Below are 15,128 nucleotides of genomic sequence, written 5' to 3' on the forward strand. Positions count from 1 at the left end.
GTGATGTTTCCTCGTGCTCATTATACTATTGCGTAAACGAGCTATCTATTCGGATACAACGGAATACGCGCATATACATACGTACACATTTGGGGGTATCGGTTTTTTTTTGCAAATTATTGTCTTTATCGATCGTTGTAAATTGCTGTTGCGTATATATATAATTGTGCCCGATCGTACTTTTCTGATGCAATAGCAATCAGAGAGGAAAATGATATACTTTCTGAGAAGATAATTATATCGATATTGCATTTGCTGCATACGAGATTTGACATTTACAGGGCGACTGCTGAAGTAACTAACAATTTAGCTACTGACACAGTTTGACAGTATAATAATGAATATCTAACAGTATCGCGTATTTGATTACAAGAGAAACCGAGATGGAGTGTCAAACAGCGCTGCGGGCGATTAATAATGGCTAACGATCTATATATGTGATTTAATGAAACGCGTTATTACGTTTCGGGACTCAATGCAAATATCTGGATGTCTATCCGAAAATCGACCGGTGCCACGCGCGCTCGCAAAGCTACAGAGCGAGAAATGCAATATGACCACTCAATATCCAAAATTGCTTATATGCCTCGTAAATGTAAAATTGTATGTATTCCGTAACTGTCGGACCAATAGTGTCATAGGCGCAAATCGAATATCGGCTGTTCGTTGCGAAAACACTCCGTCCTGTTCGGTTGATTATCTAAACGATCGTCGATTAGACGCGCGCGTCAAGACTAGCGGGGTTACAAAGTTTCGCAGAACAGACTAGTTCGCCACTCTGTCGCATTTACCCGATACTCGCGGGTAAATGCCGCCGATGAAGAAAGGAAAAAAGAAAAAGGGTGGGAAACAAGCGTGGTACCCGATACCGGGTTTCTCATTATTTTAAGTGACTTCAGAGGCAAGCCCAGCGTATATATGCGCACCATATATCACCACTTGCCACTCAGCCCTGCAGTATCGTATAATCGAGTTGTCAGGCAAACTACCCCTTACGGAGAATGGGTCTACTATCGTTGTCGCCGCCGCAGACACCACCGACGCCATAGTAGTCGCCTAATGCACGCGTTATTACGTTACGCGCATTTAAAACTCCCCTCCTATTAGCAGTTTGCCATCCTCTGTCATCTGGATCGAATCCGTGGAAGATAGCAGAGCACAAGAGAGGGAGAGAGAGAGAGGAAAGCGACGTGCGCAGGTGTAACTTAGTTGTGTCGCGTGGTCGGATTTAATGTTAGGAAAGCTGTTGCGGATCGCTCGTAGTAGCGGACTTTGCGATTTTCGAATATATTCCAGTGACAACTGTGCTGATGATTGGCATAAACTTAACTTTTCCTGACTGTCGATCATTTACACGAAAGCAAAGTTTAGAGATGAGAGTAGCTTAATCACATTTTCCTTTCTTAAGAATGTTCGCGCTAATGATACAAATCTATTCTAATTAAATATTATAATACTTTCGATATCTGTAACGCGAATATATAACTATAGCAGTTGGAGCAGCGGATCGATATCAACGTGACGATTATCTAGACCGTTGCTACGCATTAATCGAGATATTCAGTTATAACGATACGCGTCCTACGTGCGGGCAAATTGTTTCCAGATGCAAATCTACCGATATCGTCCGTCGCATCGTCCTCCCCTATTATTCGCGAGTCGGTTTGTCACTTATAGCCACCCGTGCCCACTTCTGCCGTCGCATACCTCGCTCGAGAAGCAGCACTCCCTATTATTGCTCGCTTTGATGTCGGAACAGTCCTTCTGAATACTGAATTAATTCCTGAAAGGAAACGCATTGCGTCGGGCGCTCAACTACCGACGCAACTGCCGTTATTTAAGGCGGACAATTATATCGAGATAATTTTACGACGTTTAACGTGCATTACCGCCACCCAAATGGATTCGGAGCGGAGTAACTCGCGAGTATCGAGCAAACGTTATGTGATATCGAAATACTCGAGTATGTCTGCGCTACTATCTCGTTGGCATCGTTGCACAGGAAAAAGGAAAAAGAGATATAAATCGCTTCCTAGAACGAGAACACTCCAGAGGCCCGAGAAATCCGAGCGAAAAGCCGATAAACCATGCTGGTTTTAATGAACTTTCATTTTTCCGCGCGAACCTTTGGGAATACAAGAATAACAATTTTATTTTCACGTAAAAGAGACGGCGGGATCGAGTTGGAACGTCACTATTTATTACTTTCGTTTCGAATTTATTTGTAGATTCATAAAGAAACCGAGAAATATGCTTTAATTAAGATTCAATGAATAAACTGTGTATATAGATGAAAAGCTAATAACTAATCGCCTATTATTAAATATTAAAAAGAAATGTATACTATGACTTTCGGAAGCACCGAGCTCGCTTCGTACATGCAGTGAATTAATTTCACCGAGTGTTACCTGTAGGCTATGCCTGTGCATCTCATATACAGCGGTATGTTTGTTCGCGAGGGAAAGCAACGTACGATTACGCGATCTGCTCGGTGAGCAGATCGGCAAAATATCGCAACCGACCTTCACATCGGAATAATAACAACGCGAACCGCACATCCATATTCGTTTTGCGGAATAAGGGCTGAGCCTACCTAGCGTAACTCGTGCGCGGGGTCACTTAATAATGCAGATGGAGAATGCCCCTAGTCCCGGAACACCATGTGTAAGTCATGATTAATATTTCAGTTGTCGACCAAGAGGTTGAGGCGAAGGGAGACGGCGGGGAGGAGCAGCCTAGGGGGGATGTCCGGAGTATGAGGATACCGACGGAAGGACTGACCATTGCAAAAGCGTAGGAGGTGCGCGAAGGTTTCGTTGTCCGGTGCGTTGTTAATTATTCGCAAAGGAAATTAATGCGCTCCTTGCAATAATTTACACCGACCGCGGAATGAATGGTGGCCAGACGGAATTATTCACGCTTCGTGGATCATAATTTCGGGCGTAAGGTTTTAACGTCTCGCGTGGAGATAACCAAGATGTCGACGGCTATTACTAATGCCTCTAAAAGGAGCTATATACCTTATCTATCTGACGTGAGGAAAACGTGTGCGCGATGCAATGCAACTTCTCGAGATTAGTATAGAATGTACGAGTACATATCGGATTCGGTGCACGGTAGACGCGCTCTCATGTCACTCATAAAATTATTAGATACTTTAAGCTAATATATATTCGGTTCAGACTGCTTTTTATCGAAATTTCCATTAATATGTCGCCTCTCTCTTATACACGTATCGGAGATTTTATCATATATTTAGACAAGAGAGGATTTTAATGAAATTTCCGGATTTAATGTATTTAAATTGAGATCTAATTCTATACTCGCTCCAAGTGATTCTTGTTAGCTAACGATGTCAATTTAAACCCGATCAATAAGAAATCCCATCAGACTAAAAATACTAATGGCTGACGTTACATTTTCCGCTAGAAGAATTCAAATTAAATCTAAGATGTTTAATGTGTCTGAAATTCACCACATTTTTACGTATGCGTAGGATATTGGCTCTTAAGATGATATTAATATACCACATTGAATACGTAACTGACGTTAATCAATTAGAACAAGACGAAGCTTGTGCCATTCTGTGACTTGGAAATAAAAAGTAAATGCCACCATATTTTTCATACATACGTGCCTCAATATTTTCTTTTATCTTTCTTCCATGCTATGGAATAACGCACTTAATATCTTCAAGCCAGGGAGTGGCTCTGGCTTCAAGATATTAAAATAACTCTCTATTATTACGGTGGCGTAATGAACACCTCGCGCAACGTCCCTAGAAAATTTTAGCAAATTTTACATAACGAAATGTCAAAGCAGAATATTAAGCTAGACTTTGTAGTAAAAAGCGGTAGACCGCAAGTAGTTGGGGTCGTAATGAATTTACCGCGGTCGCTCTTTAACAATGCGCATCTCACTATCGCGCTGCTGTTTCGCCGCTAACGATAACCTGGTAAAATACGTTCTAGGCTCAGCGCTTCCGCAGCGTAGCGCTCGAGGCTTAGATTTTCTAATCTATTTGACACATTACTTGCTGTCAGAGAACTTGAGATTATCTGAACATAGAGCTGCATATTACATTAAATGCGTATGTAAACGAGCATATATGTAAATTCTTACCATTTGTAAATCAGTCTTTTAGTATATATTTATTTTATTTAAATTAATAATTAGACAATTATTTCCTCCAAATGGTCCTATTTATCTACGGTATAAATTGCCATATTTAAATGTATAACTTGTAATATTCATTTTTAACATTAGCTACCGCGTATATATTCTTACAAATCGATGAACCGCGCGGGCAAACCGAACAATCAATTTTGAAAATAGATTTAAGAGAATCGCAGAAAAAGATATTTTCATGCATGATACACACGATAGTATCGGATATTATAAATAAATATTGAATGAATTCACGTGTAAAAGCATCATAAACAATATGGGGATTTATTTTCTGTGGAAAATATATTTGCTCGAATCAATAATTTAACGTTGTACTCGTGGCAATTGCAATATTACCATCGCGGTTTTGCCTCTTTAATCTCGATGTTGATATCGCAATGTTATGCTGATTTACCATTATACGTAACTAATGTATAATTAATTAATTGCAATTTTAACAAGAGTATTAGGTATATACATATACATTAATATGTTTGCGTAATCTCTTGAGAGACATGCTTAATTCATTATTGTGAATATTGCACATTGTCTGCAATACTTGGACAAACGTTTGCCTGAATAGCTTCTGCAATATATAAAGAATATTTATTCGTTATTATTAAATTACAGTCTTTTTCTTGTGTCCATTACAATCCTTGGTTACGTTAAAGCGGACTACTTTGTTTTCTATGAAATACCGGTAGAAAAAGAAGAAATGAGGAAGGAGCGTAGAGGGGAAACTGATGGAAAGTTTGAAGCTAGGGGATCTCCTATCGATGGTATGCTATTCCGCGCCAACGTCGTCAATAACGGAAGATATCGATATGTAATTCCTAGTTTCAAGGATGATGAGAAAAGTTCTCGTGCCGTTCATAAAATATATAACGGATGTACTATTCATTACTGTCGAGGGGGGACTCGGTAGTAGCCGGTCGCACGAGAAAAACAAAACATTAAGTAGATGGGAATACTGTAGCGAACATTGAACTTCGAACCCTTGTCGTCAATTACAATTCTGTTTTTTTATAAGCAATGAGAAACGAAACGGGCGATATCAAACTTCGGCATTCTTTTACGAGCGATTGAGAGAAAAGTTTCGTATAATATACTTTTGTTATTGCCAGACAATCGCGAGCAATCCAACTATTATGATTATTATCTTATAAATTTGGTCTAATTAAAATTTAATTTATCATTCATTAATTCGATAAATTAATAAACTCCGAGTTTCATTTCGAAGCTCTAGTTAGAATATAATTTCTCCGCTTTATTTTTTCGAATAATTAATTACTCAACGTATTCAATTATTACGTGATTTATATGCTACTAAATTAGAAACGTAAATCGAAAAATGAGCTAACAAGTATTCTATAAAGTGGGCAATGATCATCAATGGAACGGGAACGTGTGTAACATACATATAAAAAGTGGAATTTTAATCGCAAATACCAAATGAATTTACGGGATTGTGCGCATCTTTTTGCCGGAAATTGAAAAAATATCGTGCACTTCTCAATTACTTCGAGTTCTCTTATGTAACATATAGATTCTTTTGTAATAGACTGCAGAATCGACTACTGCCTTTAGTTTTCTTCGTCTAAACGGTGCAATGTTTTTCCATATGAAAATTGTATTATACCCTTTCGTCTTATTTTACATCTTTTTTCTATGTTTTCTACGTTTTATAAAATCGAATGATACTTTTAGTAAGTACCACAAGATAACAAATACTTTCAATGATTCAACAGATTTCAATCATTTGTTCTGGCCCAATTTAGAAGTTGCATATCAAGAATTTTATATTTAAAAACTTTCATCGCAATTGTTTTTCCAACATTCCACATGTTCATTTCTGTGTTTCTCTTGTTCCATTGCACTGGCAGTGTTGCCAGTGACAGCGGTTATGTTTCTGACCGAATGTTTAATTTTTTTAGACTGCGCGAACCCAAAATGACGTATTAAATTTTATGTGTTAACATTGCGCGTATCATTTTATACTGTAAGTGTCAGTCGAAATTGCTACTACGATAAAACGTACCTCTTTATGAAATATCATTGCGTTAACTCTGTTACATACATACGTTGTGTGACAATGGAAGTTTTAACGGTCGTTTAACAGCCGTCATATCGAAAATATTTCTAACGCGGTAAAAATGTCAAGTATTCGCTAGCGTATATTTATTATCTGTAATAACTGTGACTAAAAAATTTAAATTTCGTAAATATTTTTTTATGTCTCCATAATATCTCAAATATATTATTCTCATATATGTATAAAATATGATTACGCGAGACCAATGTTAGAAGTTTCGATTTTACAGAGAGAATAAGTTTCATCGCTGCTGCTTTGGCGGTCGTATTTAAATTATGCGATTTTTATAAGGAAAAGAAAACATGTTTTATATGCGATCGATAAATATTATTTCCATAAAAATTCCATAGAGACTTACAAAACTATTTTTAATGTTATTTAAATGTTAATGATTAAAAAATTTTTTATCGAACCGTTTAAATATTATTTAGAATTTTGTAATATTTTACCTATATTATTATTAGATATTATTTTTCTATACGGTACAGCCCAATAAACATATGCTAGTATATTAAATGCAACTAATACCATACCACGTTTATAACCAACTTTTATTATAGATTATTTATCTTTTAATTATTTAATTTCTTAATTGGATAAATATGTGGCGTACGTTCCGACTATCTCTGTAAAGATGGGAAATATTCCTTAAATCTCAAACACATAATAACGACGTCGCGTAACACCGCACACAATCGATGAGAAACGTGCCTACAATGTCGAACGCAAGTGATAGGATAAGTAATATCATTACAACTTCTGCCACATTGTATTTTATGATGAGAATATACCTGCATCGTGTTGTGTCGTAACGGAAAATCGCGCGCATGAACGAAAACTCGAAATATTCCGCGATGAAGGGACACGCTCGCTGTCACGGGCGGAATGCAAAGCACGACGGGTATGTCTCATTAGCAGGCATCGTTATTTTCTCAAACGGAGCATCGGCTTATTATGAGCCGTCGTAATTGTATATACGTTTCGTCTCGTCCCCCCCCCCCCGCCCTCCCCGAAAGGTACGCGGGCGCTTTAGGCTTTCTATCAAAGAGCTTGCAGTTTAAGAAGCGGAAGGAAGAGACGATGGAAGGCATGGAAGCAGTCGGAGAGTGGCCCTTTCAACGGAGACACTTTGCACCTGTTGAAGGTACAGCCACTCCTCGATCTTGCCAAACCCTCCCACTCAAAGTGATCTCCAACCTCTGGCAGTTACTAGAAAAACGCCGGCGAATTCCCTCCTAGCGCCCGATTTCGTTTCGTTGACATCTCGGAAATTGGTTTTCGATATGAGCCGCGACGTAGGTATCCCATTGTTCCTTGTGCGTGCGACAGCTGCTCGAAAACGCATCTTGCATCCCTTATTGTTTTTCTTTCTTTCCTTCTTGCCTTGACACATGTACACCTCTCGCAACGGTACGCTTTCCGCGCGCGTTTTGGAAAATTCGGTAAAAGGAATCTAAATTATAATCAGGAGTCGGGAAGGAATTCCGCGTTCAACTCAAATATTCATTCGTCATCGGGGTATACTCGAATTCAAAACACAAGAGCAAAACTGCAGTGCTGTTGCATATGGAAATGATATTCAATATTTGTGTCAACGTTATTTGCAGTTGTCACAAACATCTGTTGCATTCTTGCAAAGTACGTTTACGAGACTGCATATTGCAACTACCTTGTGCGTTTCCATATTCGAAAGCCATATTCAATTTCGCGATGACTGAAATTGGCCACGAAAATAAAATATGTTAATCAATAATTGTGAAACTTTTTTGCACTTTTGTGGACAATTATTTCTACCCTCCCGCTCTCAATCGCGCACACGTTGTAGCGATACGGAGGCGCAGAGCATCTCACGGATATCCCGCGCTTGTATTTTAACGCAATGCGAGATCATTAGAGGGGAACGCTTTGGAAAAGCGCGTGTTAACTACGGACCGCGACGTAGCGTCGTTCGCAAGCAAAATTTTGAAGAAAATTAACGCGCTCCGCCCGAAGTTGCGTCGTCTACCGTGTCCAGGTGTACACGGCCCGTTGCGCGGAGCTTGCGAAAGCAGCCGGGGGCTAACTCTTCCGCAAGCTCGCTCGGGGTCTACGAGCCGTGTCGGTGCTACCGGCTCCGCGCCGCGCCGCGCCGCGCCGTGCCAGGGCGAAGTGCATTCGATGTTCGCAGTTCGCTGCCATGGCAACAATCCCCTACAAACAAAATGCATCGTGTGCACACGACATGCCACCGGCTCTCCTTGTCGCGCTGGGGCCGGTGGTGCCCACCCGCCGTGCGTTTAGTCGCCACGGAAGGAACCGTTGCCGGGGTGAAGAAATGCCACCGGACAGGACGAGACACGACTGTAAATTCCGAGCGTGGCGAGTGTCGGAGGGGACCCGGCGGCGGCCCCGTGTGCTTTGCGAGATAAATCGTCCGGCTAGCCCCGTGCACTCGCACGGCTGCCGGGAGTGTCGAAAGGGGACACCGGTGAGCACGCGATCGGCGCCGATGATTAACGGTCGATTAAAGATAAGCGCCGACTGTTCGTTTTGCTACGTCGACACGCCGACGAGATGTTGTTACGTGGTTAACGCTTTCGCGATCGATACGGTCGATGCGTACGCTGTTACGCGAGTCTATCGATCAATTCCGAACGTCGAGTTTAAACGTAAAGCCCCTGAAATAATAATTATTAGCTCGTGTTACGAACTAATAATTAGTAGTTTCATGAAGACTGCAACCCTGTAATTGCGTGCATAGAGTTTAAGTAAAGATTCAAGTACCATACACATGCGTATTCATGTTTCAGCAGCTCTCGAATCGTATTTGTCGATTTTAAACGGAGCGAAACGAACGGGATATCGGTTTTTACTTTTGTAACAAACGCGCGATATCATTTCAATGCTTGCCAGCGTCGCACGACACAACGAACGAGAAATGAAGCGAAATAGTCTCTCGTAATCACGGACATTTGTCGCGCGCTGGCCCAAGTGTGCCGCAGCCGCCGACCGATAAAGAAACGACCTTTCTATCCTCTTAAACGTCACGGCGACGTTTTCGAATCCATACGGATTAGAAAATCCAATATAGAAAGGAGGAGCGCCACGAGGGCGTAGCGGAACCGCCACGAGCGGGAGGGTGGCCGAGGTCGCGCCGAAGGGAAATGGGTAGAAGAGAAGAGGAAAGGTCGGAGGAGGAAGAGACGGGGAGTTAGCGAAGAGAGCGAGGGGCAGAGGGGCGGGGGAGGGAGGGTGAAGAGGGCATAACACAATTACATGTGGGGTTGATGCCGAGCTCGCTCTCCGTACGGCACAGCGCGGCAGGACGAGGGTCGGGGACCGCGCGGTGAGGGTGCCCCAACGTTGGGTGGCAAGATTGAATATGAAAGTTTAATGCGAGCAATATCAGCGCCACTGCCCCGACCCTCGGCTACTCACTCTCAGACGTCTCGACTATCAGGGTGCCCATCTTGGCTGTATCTCTCTTTATATCGCGAATGCGCTCGCGCCGGCCTCGAGCGGGAAAGAGGCAGAGGCGGCAGAGAGCACTTCGAATCTTTGATGTCCCGAGGTAACCCGCAGGTCGCCTCGAGCTTGTTCCACGCTCGCGCGTAAATTCCCGACCGATTTGAAAAACTGATTTGTCAATCCGCAGCGGCGCGTCGCTTTCGACAAGCGCGCCCATTTCGATGCAAACAATGTTTAGAACGCAACGCGCGGCGCGAGAACGTAATTAACACCTCGTTGGCTCTCCTCTAGGCCCGAATATCGGTTATTTTCAACGCGCGAGAAATGGTACAACAAAAGAGGAAGCCTACGATATTGTCAATGATATATTCCATTTCCTCTTGGGCTCAATCTGCAAATCGCCCAATGCCACGAGAAATAGCTGTGCCTGTTATACGAACCGAATTATCTTTACGCTATTCCAATTGGCAAGCTGTCACACGTGCGCTTCGTTACAAAAATACCTTCCAATGTCTTCCGATCCCAATCGGAAAGAGCGGCACAAACGTATTGTAAAACAGTCAGCAGTCGTCTAGTCTTTACTCTCGCATGAAAAAGGGTAATTATCAATTAAAAACTTACTTTTGTGTAAAGATACGCTGCTTGTGGATGGGATTCACGAGCTCGCTAAGGCGTTTAGTGACTATGCCTTCGGCTATTTGTAAAACTTTCCTCATTAATTACCGACAAGATTCGATTTCCCCTCCCTTCTATACCCAATCTCCCATCCCAACCTTTTCTCACTATGGTTTTGCCCCTTTGTCCGCCATAGCGAAATGAAGTTTAATAGTGAATTACAACGTGCGTTGCTGCAACCGGCAATTATGTGCCAATTAATAAGCTGAACGTGATATCGCCGAGTCATATTTTTAATTTAAAAAAAAAATGCACGCATTGGACATGGTCTCTGAAATCGAACTGAAAGTAATTCTACGATAACGTTTTATCGTTGACGGAAGACTGACTGAAAGTCAATCCTCAATTCCCGCTACGCGTAGGAATGTCGCAGAAAAAGTCCTTCCCCAGCTAACTATGTCGCTCCACTTTATCCTTTCAGCGTCACCTCAGCACATCTGCGAGTATATCTCTCTGTCAAAGAAATAACTCCCGGTACACCTTGTACGTGTCAACGTGGTTAAAAATACAGACGTACCTATTCGCACATCGCGCCAAGGCGTACACCGACGTACCGACATTTCTTATACGGCAGAAAGTCCCCCCCCTCCCCCCTCTAGCCCGTGCTTCTTGTGTTCCGCTATCGCGCGCCGAATAATGCAAGCCCCCTCGAAGCGGCACTGCTTTGGTGACAAGCGCCTTTAAGAGTTTAGACATGCGTCAACTTAAGCAAATGCAGATCAGAGCAACGACGCGCGACGAAGTGCTCGGATCTGACAGAGAGCTGGCGGAAATGTCGACTAGCGATAGAGGCAAGGGCGCGAGATAGTTGCTAACACCACAGTGGGAGACCTCTAAAACGGAATGATGGTTACGTCACGGGAGGCCCCACTGCGAGATAGGCGAAGACGCGCGTTTGTACGTGGGATCGTGTACGCCGCGACGCGTCTGCGGTTGTCCGCAAGCGGCAAGATCGCAGATAACGCGGATGTATACCTATGGACCAGCAACTTGTAAACGTAATACAATTTTTATTTATCGTGGATCCGGAGTAGAGCTAACAATAAGTTTACGAATAACCTCTCTGCCTTTCGCTCACTCTGCTTATCTTTCTTCAAAATCATTTAAGAGGAGACCATATGTCTTGCTGAGAGAGAGAGAGGGGGGAGATGCCCAGCTGATAAAAATGAATGTCATTAACGCGTGATTAATTTGTGCAGATGCGGGGGACAGATCGTACCGTACGGGATCCGACACGGAAGGCGCAGCAACCACGGACAACCCTACAACGCCATTTCCTACGCCACCCCCAACCTTGACACCGAATCATCGGCAAGCTTCTCCGTTTCCCCTCGAAAGCACAAACTCTCGCCGGCATCATTATAACGGCAGCATATCTTCCGAGAGATCTCGCAACGGCAATGGTAGGGAGTTAATTAGAACCGCAAACGGGTTGGTTTGCACGCAAGATGATACTTACGGGCTTGCCGCAAGATGAATCTCGTCAAACGCAATTTTATACTGCGTTGTACAGCCATGACGCGTGCAAGACGAGCTTATTCCGGTAGATGGACGCAAGACGAGAAATCCCGGTAGATGGGCAATTTAAAGCGATAGGCAATGCGATATTATGCAAGGCAGCGTCAACTATCGGTTTCAACCCTAATATAATATTTCGCACTTCGATCCGTTTTAAACACCCCACACCTGTAGCTATTAAACATTGTGTGTGTTTTATGTTAGACATCGTGCCACTCAAGTTCAAATAATTCCCGGCCCGTATAAAAATTATTTGCTGAAAGTTACGATTTAGTCTGCGCGAAAAGATGTTACTTAGTAATTTCGCTTCTTTAAAAGTAATTTCGAAAGTATTAAAGGACCCGAGTGCTTTCTTTGTCGTGCTAATGGAGGATTGAATTAAGCGGTATGATTCCTGTTCGTTAGCAAGACCGTTTTTCGATGGAAAAAATTCCTAGGCTATTCAAAAGTATTCGTATCTTCTTCGTTGCAGGTGAGACCGTTTACGCGGCGCCCACAAAAAAGACGACTTCCGGCGGCGGTACCTTAGGTCGAAGAACACGCCGAGGTCATGCAAGCGCCTTGAGCAGTAGCTCCACAGCGAGCGATCGTTCCGAAACCGTCTTCCCCGATGAACACACACGCATACATCTCACCAATGGTAAGAAACTGGAGTTTCTTTTTCTACTCATGTATCATCGCGCGATTATTACTTCACACGCATGATCATCGCGTCACATCGCATGCCATCGCACACCATCGCTTGAGGCAATTCTTGTAATTATTGATTCGCAATACGAGTGTAGTGAGCCAAAGAAATAAAACTTCTGTTATCAAAGACTTCAACAATGGAACTCACTCGACGTGACGTGGATCGGGATAAATCCTCGTCGATCGCCCTGAGCAGATCGGCCCTTTAAATCACGACGTAAAATTTGCCGCGGTGCGATAAGTTAACGATCCATGCCTCAAATGCGATTACCGGACTAACCGAGTTACCGGCTGGTATCGAGCCCCTGGCCGGAGTTAAATCGGGTTTCTCGTAAACGTGTTCCTCGTTAAAAGCTTAATATTAATAGTCACCCAGAAACGCCAACGGAAAAAAAGGGAATCGCATACGGAGCTCGGCATCTAGACTCTATGTGTCTAGTTGTGTGTGTTATCAATTATTCGAAATTATTGAACATTGAGAAAAAGTTTCAAGCAGAGTACTTTCAATCTCGATTTCGCATAAATCTTATGATCGAACCGTAATTATTATTAACGAGTTCTCATTGAGCATTGCTTCAGTAATAAATGCGGAATAAGAAAACACATAATCTCATTTGTTAATTTTGTCCTAAAGAAACGTATGTGGCTATCATTTCGATTATATACCAGATAGATTATTACGAATGCCATCCGTCTCATATTTCTCATCGATGCGCGTTTGCGAGCTTCACAAAACGGCCAAAGGCGAAAGATCTTGGCAAAGGCAAACGTTTCCAAGCCATGCGTCTAGCGAACAATACCGTAATCGACAAACTACATTATACGTTGGCTCATTAAATAACCAAGGGACCTTCTATTTTGGCAGTTAGGTTCATTGTTGTCTGATGCAGTAATGTACCAGAGGCAACACTAACAGTGTCGGTAGCTGTAATGGCAGCGGCAATGGTACCGCACAAGCGCGAGAGAGAGAAAGAGAAAGAGACTCGAGCCCCGGGCTAACGGAGTTAGCAGTTGGCGCCTGGGCTCAGCTAGTTAGTTAGAGCATGGACCACCGTCAAAGTTAGCGTGACCCCGCCCGACTATATTGTTTCAAAACGTCAACAGTATTTAGATCTCTTGTCGTTGCTGGGCCGCTGCGCTATCTTGGCACACGCACTATCTCACTGTGTAACGCAGCTTCGAGCAGCAACCACCGGGAGATAAGAGAAAGTAGCTTTGCGGCTTTGAACCGGCGGCCGCGGTCGACGAGCGGCTTACGCTCGTCGGCTAAGTTTTAAACGAAATTTCGTCGGATCTCATTTCGTGTCGACGCGACGTCGATGCGGCGGCGGTCACGTCGGGTTCGAGGGAAGCTGGCTGCCAATTAGTCTACCGATATCGCGAGACAGCGAGAGCATGGATGAAAGGGCGAAGGATAGCCGGGTGGAAAGCTGGCGAGAGCGCGCGTGCGGTAAGGAGCGAGAGCTCCACCGCATCTTCGTGGACGGTTACCTCCGGAATTTCGAAGGCCGCATTGCTCCTGCCCGCTCGAGTGCGATCACATTACGCGTAGGTTTCGTGAAAATTAGCGACGCGAATTAAGCTCATGACGCTCGCTCGTGGGCATTTGCAGCGTCTATAAACATGCGTTCGAGGTACATTGTAAGCGCGGGTGTACATTATATCATAAATAAGAATAAAGTGATTCTGAAGGATCATGTGAAATTTTACATTTTCTCGTCTTTTCTAACTTTACGCTCGGCAATTTGTGTCACACGATACTCTCAGCGCTTTGCACGTTACAGAAAATCGTTTTAGTGAATCACCTAATTATCGATCAGGTACCCGGGCAATATAATTTGTTGACGCACGGCTTTGCGAGAGTGTCGATGGTGACGACGAGCATTATATAAGTTGCTGCGAGATACCGCGTATAATTACTAGGATCTCGTAAGCAGTAATTTGAGTCTGAATCTGCGATGGGATATTGCTTGCCAGAATGTCCCTGCGGTCTAATGGAGGCATGTCGCGGCATCTATTAGCAAATGGCTCCCAACGGTCAGGGCTTACCCGCGTTAACCCCGTGTGCGCCGCATCGCCAGAAAGACGATTGATATTACATTAGACCGCCGTAGTCTAATGTGGCCCAGTCGAGGAGCGCGTTATTGAATTGGCGAACGCGCGAAACCCGATAACGTTACGGTAATTTGCTACCACAAAGCTATGAAATGCACACGCCAAATGAGCGTGCTCGTCATCGTAAATGAAGAATTAGCTCGTAAAATGAAGAATTAGTGCCGCGATTCTGTGACTGACCTGTAAGTATTAACTCGCTACAACGAGGCTGCGAATAAATAAATTATCGAAAATAAAATAAAATATAATATCTATCTATCGTTACATGTAGCAAATTCTTCTTGCAATTTAATAGCTACCATTTGATACAAAGTTTTGTTAATCCATAGGATTTTCAACTATTAAATTCATCGTGAAATGTATACGTATTGCAGACATTTATACAAGTATATCAATTAGGAGAAATGCACAATTTTTGTGAAAA

General features: G+C 43.1%; 1 protein-coding gene across 5 annotated transcripts in view; it reads left to right on the forward strand.

The window, feature by feature from the left end:
- LOC105564923 (teneurin-a) overlaps positions 1-15,128 on the forward strand; it is a 348,995-nt gene that overhangs the window by 46,444 nt on the left and 287,423 nt on the right. For all 5 annotated transcript variants that reach the window (XM_012017701.1, XM_012017704.1, XM_012017705.1 and 2 more), the window contains 2 exons: positions 11,581-11,784; positions 12,372-12,539. In XM_012017701.1, the coding sequence (XP_011873091.1) occupies positions 11,581-11,784; positions 12,372-12,539 (372 nt within the window). The remainder of the gene's footprint in view (positions 1-11,580; positions 11,785-12,371; positions 12,540-15,128) is intronic.

The sequence above is a fragment of the Vollenhovia emeryi genome, unplaced genomic scaffold (genome assembly GCF_000949405.1).
Source record: "Vollenhovia emeryi isolate VEMERY1.0 unplaced genomic scaffold, V.emery_V1.0 DF939158.1, whole genome shotgun sequence".
NCBI lineage: Eukaryota > Metazoa > Arthropoda > Insecta > Hymenoptera > Formicidae > Vollenhovia > Vollenhovia emeryi.